This window comes from Ranitomeya variabilis, chromosome 5, assembly GCF_051348905.1.
Source record: "Ranitomeya variabilis isolate aRanVar5 chromosome 5, aRanVar5.hap1, whole genome shotgun sequence".
Classification (NCBI taxonomy): Eukaryota; Metazoa; Chordata; class Amphibia; order Anura; family Dendrobatidae; genus Ranitomeya; species Ranitomeya variabilis.
Window position 1 is genome coordinate 186,615,417 of NC_135236.1, and position 15,703 is coordinate 186,631,119.

Sequence of the window (15,703 nt, forward strand, 5' to 3'; positions counted from 1 at the left end):
TGCACCTAGCAGGACCTGCGCCTATAGGATAAATGACTTTGTATTAGTCAATTGTTCCCTGCTCCAGCCGCGCTGCTCGGGTAGAATACATGTATAATGGACAGCAGACTTCCACATCATTACTCTTGCTCCTGCCTTCCATGAAAACAAAGGTCTTTTTATCACGTTGTAAGGAAGTTCATACTGATGTAATGCGGCCAGATTAAAACGTTCTTCAATTCCACAGTATGAGCTCTGCGGTTGCATTCTGCACACATTGAACATACATTATGTAATTATGCAGCAAGCCTCCTTGGCTATAGAAAATAACACGGCATAAGCTCCCGCCCTAGTGTGATCCTTTGTCTGCTGCGTGCTGAAGCATCCTACTGAAATAATCTAACAGGTTAATTCTGCATATAGTATGCACCTCCCATGAGAATTGGCACAAATGGCAAATTACCAATAAAAATAAGCTAAATGAGCAATCAATGCCGCTCCCATCTCTAAGTGGGATTGATTGATGAGAAAAGCTTCCCACTCTTATCTGTGTGATATACAGCAAAAAAATGACAAATTACTCAGAGCTAAATTAGGAAGCTGGCAAGGAGCCCCCAAGTCTCTGGTGGACAGACAGGTACCATTAAGTGCAGGACAGATGGAGGGAATCTTAGCAGTAAGTAGACATCTATCCAAATCTTTTTTTTTCCTGCTGAGTGAAAACACCAGGCTCCTCCAAAGGGAAATCTGTCACAATGCATCTGCTGCGGATACATGATACAGCACAAGCATTGGTAATGCACCAGCCTATGTCTACCATGCACACATTCCCCAGACACCGCCACATTCGTTAACCATTTAGAACCAGAGGACCTGTCTGATCCCTGACTGCGCACATGCCGGGGGCACAGCCACAATAAACCTTTGTCTTCTCCCGGCACACAGAGGAGGGAAACTGGTTATCATAACCCAACATATACTGGGTGGTCTTTCTAGTAAGCAGACTCACGCCGGCATTAACTGGTTACCGGCATCAAGAACACTGCTCGCTTATTTGGTGAGCATAATAAAACAAAACATTCAATATAAAACACATAATAAACAGCTAAAAAAAAACAAGAAATGTAAGAAAACGACAATGTGCTTAGTTACACGCTAGCACACAACGATTACACTGCGATGTTCCGGAATACAGAAATATCGATGGGCATGATGAGATACATCCAGAAAAAAGATCAGCAATAGACATGCGATAAATCGAGAAGATATTCGATACATAAATATGCTATACACGGATAGAGCTGGAATAGAGGAATAAGGAGATATGGCATGTGATGCAGACAGCCAGATACCTAGATGGAAAAGGATACTCTACATACATCTAAGGCAGAAATAGGTAAATATGAAATACACGGCAGAGAAACAATATACGATACATAGACGAGTAGCTAAAACGGGAAGATGATGGATGTGACTGGATCAATTCAACAATTTATTGAATACAACAATCGATATTATTCTCATAAACTTGTCAAAAGACAGTCACAAACAATACAAATCTAGAGAATGTAAAAGATAAAGGGGAAGATTTATGAAGAACTCTAATAGAAGGATGACACAGATAGTCCACATACAGAAACTATGATGGATTGATAGATACGTTAGATCTATAGATAAACTGATGATGCAGGCAGATCAATAGATACATAGACTGACAGATAAGATCGGCTGCCGGACAGATAGACCAAAGTGTGGCAGCATTATCCCAAATGCCGGGTGTAAACCCCATACATCCGCCGTCACATTCACTTAAAGATTTTTTTTTTTAAATAAAGAGAAGGCGTCACTCCAGGACATGAGAAGCAGAAATCAGACTGTTTATTTGCCCACGGGTAACGATGCTTCAGCTCACAAAAATAAACTGGAGAGAAAGGCTCAGTTTGTTTTTGTGAGCCGAAACGTCGTAACGACACATGGGCAAATAAACAGTCTGTTTTATGCGTCACTAGTCCCGGAGTCCCATTCTCCGAGATGTAGACAGTTGCTGTATTTGGATAATAGACACACATTCAGACACAAAAAAAGATAGATCGATAGTTACTGTATCTGGATGACACATATATGGATGATTTTCATTCCAGTTATATTTTTTGGACTAAAATAATTGAAAATTTTGGTGCACATCATACTTGCATACTACGTTTTACCTTCTTCCGTTACTCACGACCGGAAGGGTTATGACTTCCAACGGCGACAGAAATTAGCATAAAATATAGAACAAAACTATTGGATTTCCTGGTGCACGGAGTGACAGCAGTGCACCCAATATATTTGGAGGCCCTCCTTATTCCAGCTGGCGGATTCTTAAGACCGGTGTGTAAATTCCCCCTATAGTATTTGTTCACAGACAAGCCCATCAATCACACTCCTCTGCCTATGAATCCTGCAGCCACAAAAATGTTACTTTGTGGTCTGATGAAAGTACCTTTCATTGTATAATTGGAGAATTTCTTGGGCAGTTTTTTTTCTGGTCCCCAAGTGTTATTTTTGGAGCAATTAAAGGTTTCTATACAAAGGCCTTCTGCAGTTGCAGATATTAAGAGGACATGAAAAGAATTGTGTGATGCTGCGTCTCCTTTAGGGGTTTTCGGCTGTGTACCTTTGGAGACACACGTTTGGAATTAATACATTTCAATGCTTGTCTTTTATCAGCTGCCGCACAAAGAACTAGGCAGCTCTTTTGGAAATAATTATTTGAGAAATGCATGTCTTTTTGGTAACGCTAAGCTCCTTTTAAGTTGCCTATGGATTTTCTTTGTTTTTATATCTGAATTTCCTTTAATCCAGGTTTTTCCATCCATCTGGTTTTGAAATATAAAAAGAATGGATTGCATTCGGGGATGGTGCTCGTGTGCTGGATACAGGGGGGTGAAGCACGCCATGTGGCACAGTATCTGGGCAGCAAGAAAACACAATATTCCACCTTATATATTCTCTGACCTCAATATTTGCCTAGGTAGATGAGAAAACAGCACTCTCCTGATATACCGAGTCATGTAATGGCGTATGACAGCCCACCATAGGAGTGACTGTAGGACACGTTTACTTATGTACAAAGGAGAAATTCAGATCTATTGCCACAGTGCCTTGGAAAATTATCTTCTACATCCCTTGTGTAGGAGCAGGAGTGCAAATAGAGAAGTGGCATAGTGGGGGGAGTCATTATCCTTGGGTGCCCATGGTGGTGCCATGTTGCCTTGCTCGGGATATTTAGCTAACGGACTATGGCAGTAGACTGAAAGCCTACCTAGGTAAGTACAAAAAAGTGTCAATTCAGCTCACAACTCCTGTGTTATGCCTCTTTCACACTTGCATCGTGGTAGATCTGTCGCAATGCGTCGTTTTGGGGAAAAAATGGATCCTGCAAATGTGCCCGCAGGATGCGTTTTTTTCCCCATAGACTTGTATTGCCGTCCATCGTGCACTGGATGCGTCATGTTTTGGCGGACCGTCGGCACGAAAAAACCTTCAATGTAACGTTTTTTTGTACGTCGTATCCGCCATTTCCTACCGCGCATGCACAGCCGGAACTCCGTCCCCTCCTCCCCGGAACTTAGAATGGGCAGCGGATGCGCTGAAAAACTGCATCCGCTGCCCACGTTGTGCCGAATTTGCACAACGTACGTCTGGCCAACGCTTTGCGACGGCCCCGTACCGACGCAAGTGTGAAAGAAGCCTTAGAGAAAAGTATCCCAGGATACCTCCAGGGCAGACAGCCTGTGGTCTGGGTGTGGTGCACGGATATGTGTAAGGATATTTTTTTTATACATAGAGCCCATTCTGCCATTTTTTTAAATCCTACAAGATTAAAAGCTAAGGCCTCTGACACTTTTTACAATCAGTCACAATCCGTCAAAATGTTAAAAAGACGGATCCAGTGCAGATTGTAAAAAACGGGTGCACTGGGTCCGTTTTCTTGACGGATCCATCAAGGCTATGTGCACATGTTGTGTATGCGTCTTTGCTGCGTTTTTCCGCTGCAAAAACGCATACACAACACAATCCAGGTTAAAAATAATAAAAAATAAATAAAAAAATCGTGATATTCTTACCTTCTGGCGTCACCCGTAGCCTTCCCGATGCTCGCGATGCTGCCGGCAGCTCCCGTTCCCAGTAATGCTTTGCGAGCCATGACCTGTGATGACGTAGCATTCTCGTGAGACTGCTACGTCATCGGGTCATTTCACAAGGCATCACTGGGAATGGGAGCTGCAGGGAGCATCGGGAAGGGTTGTGTTGTGTATGCGTTTTCGCAGCGGAAAAAAGCTCCTGGGGACGCCGGAAGGTAAGAATATCACGATTTTTAATTTTAATTATTTTTAACATTATATCATAGCATAGGCAGCATCAATAGTAAAAAGAGAGAGAGCGGAAAAGAATTTCCCTGACGGGAAATTGTTCCGCTTATGCTCAGTTTGAAAAAACAGCATCCGTCGCTGTATTCCTGCTTTTTACAGTCAGCGACGGATCCTGCATGCATAGGCTTCCATTATAGCCAGACGGGCAGCGCAGAATCCGTCGCTGAGCGATTTTCTGACGTACAGAAAAAACGTTCCTCTGTGCGTTGTCCCTGCCCATCGGACAGCAATTTTACGACGGATTCAGTGCACGACGGATGAAACATGAGGCTATCTGTCACAATCCGTCGCTAAATATCTCAAGGGCTGTCACATTCTAGAAGAATCATCTTTATTCTCGTTTGCACAAGGAAAGACTAGAAACAATGGGATGAAACAGAATGGGAGGAGACACAGATTAGATATTAGAAAAAACTTTTTGACAGTTAGGGTGATCAATGAGTGGAACAGGCTGCCATGAGAGGTGGTGAGTTCTCCTTCAATGGAAGTCTTCAAACAGAGGCTGGACAGACATCTGTCTGGGATGATTTAGTGAATCCTGCTTTGAGCAGGGGGTTGGACCAGATGACCCTGGAGGTCCCTTCCAACTCTACCATTCTATGATTCTATAATACAGAAACATTTGCTGGATCCGCTTTTTTCACAAAATGATGCATTGTGACGGAAAAAGAAAGATGGAAGTGTGAAAGAGGCCTAAGTTTTAACTTCTTTCTTTTGTTGCTGGAGAACATGCCCTTTTTGACCTTGGTATAACTCTGCAGTGAAGAGATACCATAAAAAGAGAAGGCACACCACCCAAAGCATGAAGGGGTGAGGGATCTTGAAGTAAAGGAGAACACAGCTTTCTGGCCACAATCTGGACATGGCCCATATTTCACATAGACTATAATAGCGTGAGTGCACATATTCGGATACATATTCGGATTCACTACCTATGGCAACAAGGTTCGCCTTCACCCATCCTTGAATTGCTCACCAAATCCAGTCTGTAGGCCAAAAATGTTATCTGTCATAAAGTTTATCTGAACTTTATATATACTGAACTAAATTCACCAAAAATTATGCTGATCTGTAAAAGTGGGAGTTGTTTTTGGCTCAATGTAAGATGGCCAAACTAAATCCTGTTCTAGAAGAGTCTATTGATTGTGTTAGGGAGCGCATTATAGTGGAAAGAAATGAAACTGTGTCCTGATCAGCCCAGGCCCATAGGTTTCCCTGCACATGCATAACATCAGAAAGCATACTTCGGCATAGAGTAAGCTGCTTCCCTTTACAAGGGCTCGGGTTTCAGTAATAGCAGGGAGCAGCAGTGCCAATGAGGTCTTCACACATCCATATACTTAATCATTTCCACATGGTCTTTGCAATTGAAATGCAAACTTCTGAAATGCACACGCCTAGTTATCTTCTGAGAACACAAGCCCTTTTCTTACTACTCCCTGAACTTCTCGAAGTCTTCAGGTTGGGTAACCAAGGATTGGTGGGGTGTGAGGTGAAGCCTGCTGTCACACCAAGCTCTAAGCACTCTTTGTGTTATAGGACAGGCTTGCAGCAGGCTAGGGACCGCAGCCAGGACAAACTCATTATGTGGCTGTCTGCACAGCCTGTGCAGCAACTGAAAAAGACAATTACTAGGCAGATCCATCTAACTGGGAATGTCCTTTACAGCGAGCAGTAACTGAATACACAAAACTCAATTAGTGTCAGAATTTCCAGTCTTTATATTCCCACTTTAGCAGGCCAAACCCACCGATTTTGACCGGATTGACCCATGATCTTATGTGTACGGGGACCTCCAAACTTGGCAAAGACAGCACATGTCGGGGTGGAGAATGATCAGGTAGTTGGATTTCAACAATCTCAATCCTACTATTCTCCCTGGAGATAAACTACTGCCAGAAGTGTCTGTCATCGGCTTATGCCCCTCTCCCCATACTCAACACATGCATGCCTGACCAAGCGAAGCCAGCTTGTATGAGGAGGGGGATTGGAAGAAATAGCTGTTCAGCCATCAGGTATATAATGTGTTCATGCTCAAGTGTGTTCTGAAGGCCATTTACATTTATGCCACATGCCATGGCCATCACTATTTCACTAAGGCTAGCACAGCAGACAAACAATGCAGAACGATGTAATAATGATCAGGAATTATAACAAAAATAGCACAAAAGAAAGTCACCTCAGGATAATAGCAAAGGAAAAGTGAAGACACAAAGAAGATGTTAATCCATGGCCTGTAGTCAGTTCTAGTGTACATAAGATTGTACTGACAATGTGTTTTAGGATGGCACCACTGCTTAAAAATAGCAGTGACTATAATATATATATATTTTATTCATTAACTTTTGGCCTAAGAGCTAACATGAAGGCCGCTGCTGCCTACCTACCTGTCTGTTGTGCTTGGCGCTGATCTCCTCAGGCACAGAGTAGACACTGACCGCTCCTGCCAGTAACCCAGAGGTTTTCGCTGATGTCACACAGACAAAGCAGCAGCTTCTCTTCCACTCTGCCCGGTTGGCAGGGTGTAACTGCCAACGTCAACATGATTGACAGGCGACTCCCTGCTGCCTAACTGTGGAGAGCGGGCTGTCAATCAACATGATGTCGGCATTCACGCCCCGTCAACAGAGCAGAGTGGAAGAGGGAGAGTTGATCTATTGATGTGGAGCAGCTGAATTGGAGGCAGGAGCGGTCAATGACTGTACTGTGCTGGCTAGAACAGGTAGGTAGTTAGCAATTGCCTGCCTTTTAGATTTTAAGTATAAAGAAAAACATAGTCCTGGACAAACCCTTTGTGTTTTAATTTACTATATACAGCACTTGTGCTACATTTTTCATTAATATTCATTACCATTTTACCAACACACTTTATGGCTGTGCCCATGTACACTGCTTAAAATACATTTTAATGGGGACGTGGCATTAAACAAATGGATTTCCAGGATATCTATGTAAATACACAAGCGTAACTTCTGGAGTGGAGCTGTACTGTAACTGGCGAATACTTTCTTGATTGTCCATATGACATTGCTGAGTGCTGCCAGCCATCTCCGCAGAATTTACCGTATTACTGCGATCACGACTGTGAAGCCCACTGGCCAGCGACTTGCTGCCATGAACCCGGCCTTGGAGAGAGAAGTCATAGAAGTGGAACAAATTGGGAGATTTGAATTGCTGAAGTCCAGAAGTGAGGGACTTCTCAAGGAGCGATTTCCAAATCAAAGCGCTTTCAGTTAATTAGAGAAATGTCATAACGTTTACACCAGGGAAAAGTGGAGCTCCAAGGAAAGATAGCCTTTACATGACGCTTCTGACATCCGTGCAATCCTGTCCCCGGATTACCATACACCGGCACTTGTCAACGCCTGCAATCCATCTGCCTCCAATGCCGGCTTTTCAGGGAAAATTGTGGAGGGCTTTCAATTGTAACGGAGCTAATAAATGAAATACATGTCAGCCGTTCTGCATTTGTCAACACCATTACACAGCCAAGAGATGCTTAGTACACAACCGCTCGGGGACCAGGTCTACATAAAACCCTTAGTAATCCCGCTGTATTTTATTTATTCTTCCTAAGTGAGACTGATAAACTGCCGGCATTACGATTTCCAAAGCCATGTACCAGTCTCCTTCTCCGTCACAAAGAAAGCTGCTTTCTTTCTCAGGCACAGAGAGGATAATATGATACTACACCAAGAAGACAAATGCATTCTGGGATACAGACTGGCAAACACAATATGAAGCATTTTATTAAGGAAATACATTAGTCTCTGAAATGTCAGGTGTCACAGAGGACAAGTTTAATGACAGATGAGATCCATTTTAATATATATATAAGAAAACAAATACCGAGCATAGCCGTAACCTCTAGGGCTATAAATATTTCTGACTTCTCAGACTGGACTGATTATTACAGAAGGATGTAGATTTATCACAAATCTGTGCTGTATAAAATACAATCTGGTAGTAAGAAAAAAAAAGTACACTGCCCAGCTGTACATTATAAGACCATACACTGCCCAGCTGTCCATTATAAGACCGTACACTGCCCAGCTGTACATTATAAGAATATACACTGCCCAGCTGTACATTATAAGACCATACACTGCCCAGCTGTACATTATAAGACCATACACTGCCCAGCTGTACATTATAAGACCATACAATGCCCAGCTGTACATTATAAGACCATACACTGCCCAGCTACACATTATAAGACCATACACTGCCCAGCTGTACATTATAAGACCATACAATGCCCAGCTGTACATTATAAGACCATACACTGCCCAGCTGTACATTATAAGACCATACACTGCCCAGCTGTACATTATAAGACCATACACTGCCCAGATGTACATTATAAGACCATACACTGCCCAGCTGTACATTATAAGACCATACACTGCCCAGCTGTACATTATAAGACCATACACTGCCCAGCTGTACATTATAAGACCATACACTGCCCAGATGTACATTATAAGACCATACACTGCCCAGATGTACATTATAAGACCATACACTGCCCAGCTGTACATTATAAGACCATACACTGCCCAGCTGTACATTATAAGACCATACACTGCCCAGCTACACATTATAAGACCATACACTGCCCAGCTACACATTATAAGACCATACACTGCCCAGCTACACATTATAAGACCATACACTGCCCAGCTGTACATTATAAGACCATACACTGCCCAGCTGTACATTATAAGAATATACACTGCCCAGCTGTACATTATAAGACCATACACTGCCCAGCTACACATTATAAGACCATACACTGCCCAGCTACACATTATAAGACCATACACTGCCCAGCTACACATTATAAGACCATACACTGCCCAGCTGTACATTATAAGACCATACACTGCCCAGCTGTACATTATAAGACCATACACTGCCCAGATGTACATTATAAGACCATACACTGCCCAGCTGTACATTATAAGACCATACACTGCCCAGATGTACATTATAAGACCATACACTGCCCAGCTGTACATTATAAGACCATACAATGCCCAGATGTACATTATAAGACCATACACTGCCCAGCTACACATTATAAGACCATACACTGCCCAGCTACACATTATAAGACCATACACTGCCCAGCTGTACATTATAAGACCATACACTGCCCAGCTGTACATTATAAGACCATACACTGCCCAGATGTACATTATAAGACCATACACTGCCCAGCTACACATTATAAGACCATACACTGCCCAGCTACACATTATAAGACCATACACTGCCCAGCTGTACATTATAAGACCATACACTGCCCAGCTGTACATTATAAGACCATACACTGCCCAGATGTACATTATAAGACCATACACTGCCCAGCTGTACATTATAAGACCATACACTGCCCAGATGTACATTATAAGACCATACACTGCCCAGCTGTACATTATAAGACCATACAATGCCCAGATGTACATTATAAGACCATACACTGCCCAGCTGTACATTATAAGACCATACACTGCCTAGCTGTACATTATAAGACCATACACTGCCCAGCTGTACATTATAAGACCATACACTGCCCAGCTGTACATTATAAGACCATAACTTTTTTATTTTTCCGTCAATATGGCCATGTGAGGGCTTATTTTTTGCGGGATGAGATGTACTTTTGAACGATACCATTGGCTTTACTATGCCGCGTAACAGAAAACAGAAAAAAAAATTCCAAGTGCGATGAAATTGCAAAAAAAGTGCAATCTCACACTAGTTTTTTGTTTGGCTTTTTTGCTAGGTTCACCAAATGCTTCTCCAGGTCATTACTAGTTCATAGACACCAAACATGTCTAGGTTCTCTTTTATCTAAGTGGTAAAAAAAATTTCAAAGTTTGCTTAAAAAAAAAAAAAAATTGCGCCACTTTCCGATACCTGTAGCGTCTCCAATTTTCGTGATCTGGGGTCAGGTGAGGGCTTATTTTTTGCATGCTGAGCTGGCGATTTTAATGATCGCATTTTGGTGTAGATACGTTCTTTTGATCGCCTGTTATTGCATTTTAATGCAATGTTGCGGCGACCAAAAAAACGTAATTTTGGCATTTTGATTTTTTTTCTCGCTACGCCATTTAGCGATCAGGTTAATGCTTTGTTTTTATTGATAGATCAGGCGATTCTGAACGCGGCGATACCAAATATGTGTAGGTTTGATTTTATTTTTATTGTTTTATTTTGATTGGGGCGAAAGGGGGATGGATTTGAACTTTTATATATTTTTTTTATATTTTTAAACACTTTTTTTTTTTTTTAATTTTGGCATGCTTCAATAGCCTCCATAGGCGGCTAGGAGCATGCACAACTAGATCGCCTCTGCTACATAGAGGTGAAGCACAGATCAGCTCTATGTAGCAGAAATGCAGGGTTGCTTTGAACGCCGACCACAGGGTGGCGCTCAAAGCAATCGGCCATCAACAACCATAGAGGTCTCAAGGAGACCTCTGGTTGTTATGACAATGCACCGATGACCCCCGATCATGTGACGGGGGTCAGCGGTGCGAGAATTACCGGCCGCGCGGCCGGGAGCGCTAGCTAAATACCGCCGTCAGCGTTTGACAGCGGCATTTAACTAGTTAATGGGCACGGGCGGATCGCGATTCCGCTCGCACTCATTGCGCGCACATGTCAGCTGTACAAAACAGCTGACATGTCGCGGCTTTGAGGTGGGCTCACCGCCGGAGCCCACCTCAAAGCGGGGGTTCTGCCAGCTGACGTACTATTCCGTCAGCTGGCAGAAAGGGGTTAATGTGTTGAGGTGGTAGGCCAGTCTGAACAAGTTCGTTTTTAGGACACGCTTAAAACTGTGGGGATTGGGGATTAATCATATTAACCTAGGTAGTGCATTCCAAAGAATTGGCGCAGCATGTGAAAAGTTTTGGAGACGGGAGTGGGAGGTTCTGATTATTGAGGATGCTAACCTCAGCTCATTAGCAGAACGGAGGGCACGGGTAGGGTGGTAGACATATGAGGGAGGAGATGTAAGGTGGTGCTGAACCATGGAGTACTTTGTGGGTGAGAGTGATAAGTTTATATTGAATTCTGGAGTGGATGGGTAACAGTGCTATGACTGGCACAAGGCAGAGGCATCGATGTAATGACTGGTGAGGAATATGATCCTGGCTGCAGCATTCAGGACAGATTGGAGAGAGAGAGAGTTTGGTAAGAGGGAGGCCGATTAGTAGAGAATTAGAATAGTCCAGATGAGAATAAATAAGAGAAACAGTAAGTCGAAAGTGAGAAAGAGTCAAAATCTAGAAATGTTTTTGAGGTGCAGATAACAAGAGCGAGCCAGTGATTGGATGTCGGATGTATGATGACAGGTTCAGTTTCAGATAGAGGGAGGACATGATGTTAGAGACATTGGTAAGACAATCACTGGTGTTTTCTAAAAAGGCAGGCGTGATATCAGGAGAGGAGGTGTATAATTGGGTGTCGTCAGCATAGAGATGGTACTGGAACCCAAATCTACTGATTGTTTGTCCAATAGGCAGTATACAAAGAGAAGAGGAGGGGCCTAGGACTGAGCCTTGAGGAACCCCAACAGTAAGGGGAAGATGAGAGGAGGAGGAACCAGCAAAACATACAGTGAAGCCCATACACTGCCCAGCTATACACTATAAGACCATACACATATATATTTATATTCTTGTAAATGAAATGTTTAATTTCCCTACTTTTCACATCTGCCTCCATCATGTTAACTTATATTCCTGCTCACTGTTAAATAGCCACTTTACTTTTAGACAACTGCTGCAAATTTTTCCCCTCAAAGAGCGGCCATTAGATATGCCCATTCTCTCTAACTTGCCTTCCACTGACTGTTGTCAAGTGTGATCGGTCTGGAGCAGCTGAGTTGCCAAGATGGGTTATGGGAAGTGGAGGTGTGTCTTTGTCTTGTCTATCTGTCCAACTGCATAAAGGCATAAGAGAGAGGTGGGCTTTACGTTCAAAGCAAGCAAGCCATTAGATAATGCAAGGGCAGAACAAGACGGACAGGAAGTTTCTTCACCTATAGTGCTGGCAGAATGCTGATGAAAAGGAAAGGCCACTCAAAAAGGGCAGATAGTAAGTTACAGAGCATGAGAATAGAGACAGTTCCTGGGCATTGTAAACTATATCCAAGACCTCCAAGGCCGTGTTTTGTGTGACAGTATGCGTAGGTGTGGCACTATCATATGTGCTGATATTTTTAAATTGGACACCAGTTGGGGAACCCTATTTTGGACTGGTACTTGCAAAATGTTATCTCAGGAGTACTCAAAGTTTATCCAAATTTTAGGATACTGCCCTTCTGCTGGACACATAAAATATCCAACCCACGCAAACACGGGAAGAACATACAAGGACAACATCTGCAAGGACTTTGTATGTTCTCCCCGTGTTTGCATGGGTTTCCTCCGGACACTCTGGTTTCCTCCCACATTTCAAAAGACATACTGATAGGGAATTTAGATTGTGAGACAGCGATGATAATGTGTGCAAACTGTAAAGCGCTGCGGAATATGTTAGCGCTATATAAAAATAAAGATTATTTATTTATTATTACATCCAGTGAAAGCATTGTGTGTGATCACTGGAAATACTATTTTTTCTTCAACCCTGAAGATCAATAAATGGCCGATGAATCATTTTTAAAAGGAAATTATTAGAGGAGTTTACATAATTGCACTCAGTATTTAATATGGGTTCTTTGTTTTCTTCTCTTTCCCAGCCCTTCATAATTCCCACTGGGCAGTAATGTGTCTTAAAATTTCAGTGTTTCCTCTCTCCTGAAATCCTACTTGGCTCCAGACACCCAACATCTGGCGTGTGCCTGCGAGGCACGATCAGCTGTTACCTTAATGAGAAGAACACCTAACCGGGCACATATCTGCATCAGTACTTCTGTAACGTGGACTCATTTGTAGGACAAAGTAATGACATGTAAGACTATACCCCACTCCAATAGAGCTACAAATAAGGTGCATGTCAATTACTTGCTCAGAGACAAAATAGTGATTAAAAATACACATGGCAGTGGGATACTTTTTTGATTGAATTAGCAAATATTTACAGTATATAATCCAAAAGCTTCTCTTAGTTTACAAAGCACTATTATCTCGGGTACGTATAATTCTTTGAGTATCTAGGTTGGTGCAGAAGCAAAGAAAAATCTGCAGCAAATCTGCATCAAAATGCAATTGTTTAAAGGGGTTGGGCGGCTTTAAAGCACCAATCCAGCACTAAATGTTTATTTCAGTGCTGGAGTGGTGCCACCAATGTAAGTTCCCTGATCCTAGTCTTATTCTTACCCACCACCTCCAATGCAGGGTGCTATGGTCATCTCTAGCAAGACAGGAAGCAATACCATCCCACTCTTTGGTCATCTGATGAGTGACACTTGTGATTGGCTGCAGCGGTCAGTTCCCAGGAAAGGGACATCATCAATGGCAAGTCCAATGACCCTGAATTCCAGTCACCTGACTGCTTCCTGTCCCACTGGAGAAAATCATAATTTTACTTGCGGAATATTTTAAAATCTGCCCCGCAGGCCAATTTCCACGTGCAAAAAAATTTTTTTGTTTAAATCTTATCCACATGGCTGGTAATGTATACCGCAATTTGTACGCACATCTGATTGGGAAATTCACTGCATTTGGCTCCCATATGGACGCACCATCAGGGGGAATTATTTACCAATATTCCAAATAAAAACCACTGGTGTTACCCGCAGCAATCACTGGAAATAGAGCGGCTGCTTTTATGTTGATAAAACAAAGTTCTGTACACATGTAGCAAACATTAACTTGATATTTATGACATCACTTGCAATTGAAAATATCAAGCTTCCTGCATTATTGTAGGTGACGAGTTAACCGTCAAGTTGCTCCACCTTTATATTAGCAATATAGTTAGTTCTACCAATTAACCTGTAAATATATGTGATCCTTCATGGACAGACAAGTGTTTGCCATCTGGTCATTACTAACTGCATAGCAGTGAAATTCTCTCACAATAGCGCCCCCCGTCTCATCTGATGTATGTGACAATTAAACGGATGCAGAAACAATATTTGCATTCTTTCCTAAGTCTATGGGCAGAAAATCACATGAAATATTAACGTGAATGAATTACAGAGGGGTACCCATCTGCCACATTTTCTCCGATGGTCTCATTTGATGGGACGACTATTCAGAAGGAATAATGTGTTTACCTCCCAGTGACTGAACACCAGCTGGGGGCTGGCCAGGCCACTTGTCCTCTTTCTGATTTCATCAGCAAAGCCAAAGCTTTCGGCCACGGGTAACACTGCCTTAATAATGAACATGTCTGTTCCTTCTTTCATCTCCTCCAACAAGACGCGACCTTCTCTCTTAGACAGGACACCATACACACGACCTGCAAAAATGTTCAAAAGACAGAAAACTGTGAGCCAAGAGCGTTGCCCTAAAAACACCATCATAATGAATGCCATGAGGAATGAAGAAATAACCCACCCAGCAAGCCAAGCTCCTGGATTATTTTTTAAAGCGATCATACAAATTATGTGAATCCAAACAATTCTGCAAAACTGACTTGCATTCATTTTTAATTTATGCTTCAATTGCCAATTAGTAGTGTGACTTATTGGTGGTGATTAATCTCTGTTATAATGAATACACAAATAAACAGTGCTGTAATCTACACGAGAACACTACACAATTTACTATTTCTGCCAACAACATTAGTAATGGTTCAACTGCCAGTCACTAAGTTGTTAAAGGGGATCTGCCACCGAACAAATTGTATACATTATTAAATAGATTTCTTAGACCCAATGTGTGTCAGAATAATACTTTATGAAAGTTTATGGAATTCTCTGTCCACCTACACTGATTAACAATAAATCAGTGTTCCTCCTCCCTGCTGAGATCTCGCACTGCTCCGTACAAGCTGCAGCTATCAGTTAGGCTGGCTGAGTGTATGGACGAAGATTGAATACACTAGGACTGAGGAGCTCTCTCACTCTATAGATCAAATGTTGAAATGCTCATTTTAATATCATGATTATGCAATCTTTTTCATATGGATTTTCAATGTATCGGTAAATGCACCAGTCCAAGAGAGCTATTTACTGCATACAGTAATGTACGTAGAACATATTGTAAATTCCAAAAATGATAATGGATTGCTGATGATGTCACTAGGATGCCACACTGTAAATTTATGCTACCGGCAGAAAGGACAGCATCTCCTCTGCAGTCAGTTTTTGGATTCAGAGCTGGTGTAAACATGTAAGG

The 15,703-nt window shown here is 42.3% G+C and overlaps 1 protein-coding gene across 3 annotated transcripts in view; it reads right to left on the minus strand.

Moving 5' to 3' along the window:
- EFL1 (elongation factor like GTPase 1) overlaps positions 1 to 15,703 on the minus strand; it is a 381,827-nt gene that overhangs the window by 13,418 nt on the left and 352,706 nt on the right. For 2 of the 3 annotated variants that reach the window (XM_077263620.1, XM_077263621.1), the window contains exon 19: positions 14,638 to 14,822. In XM_077263620.1, the coding sequence (XP_077119735.1) occupies positions 14,638 to 14,822 (185 nt within the window). Of the gene's footprint in view, positions 1 to 7,367; positions 7,832 to 14,637; positions 14,823 to 15,703 lie in introns of those variants that run through there. The other variant, XM_077263622.1, reaches the window with a different exon arrangement.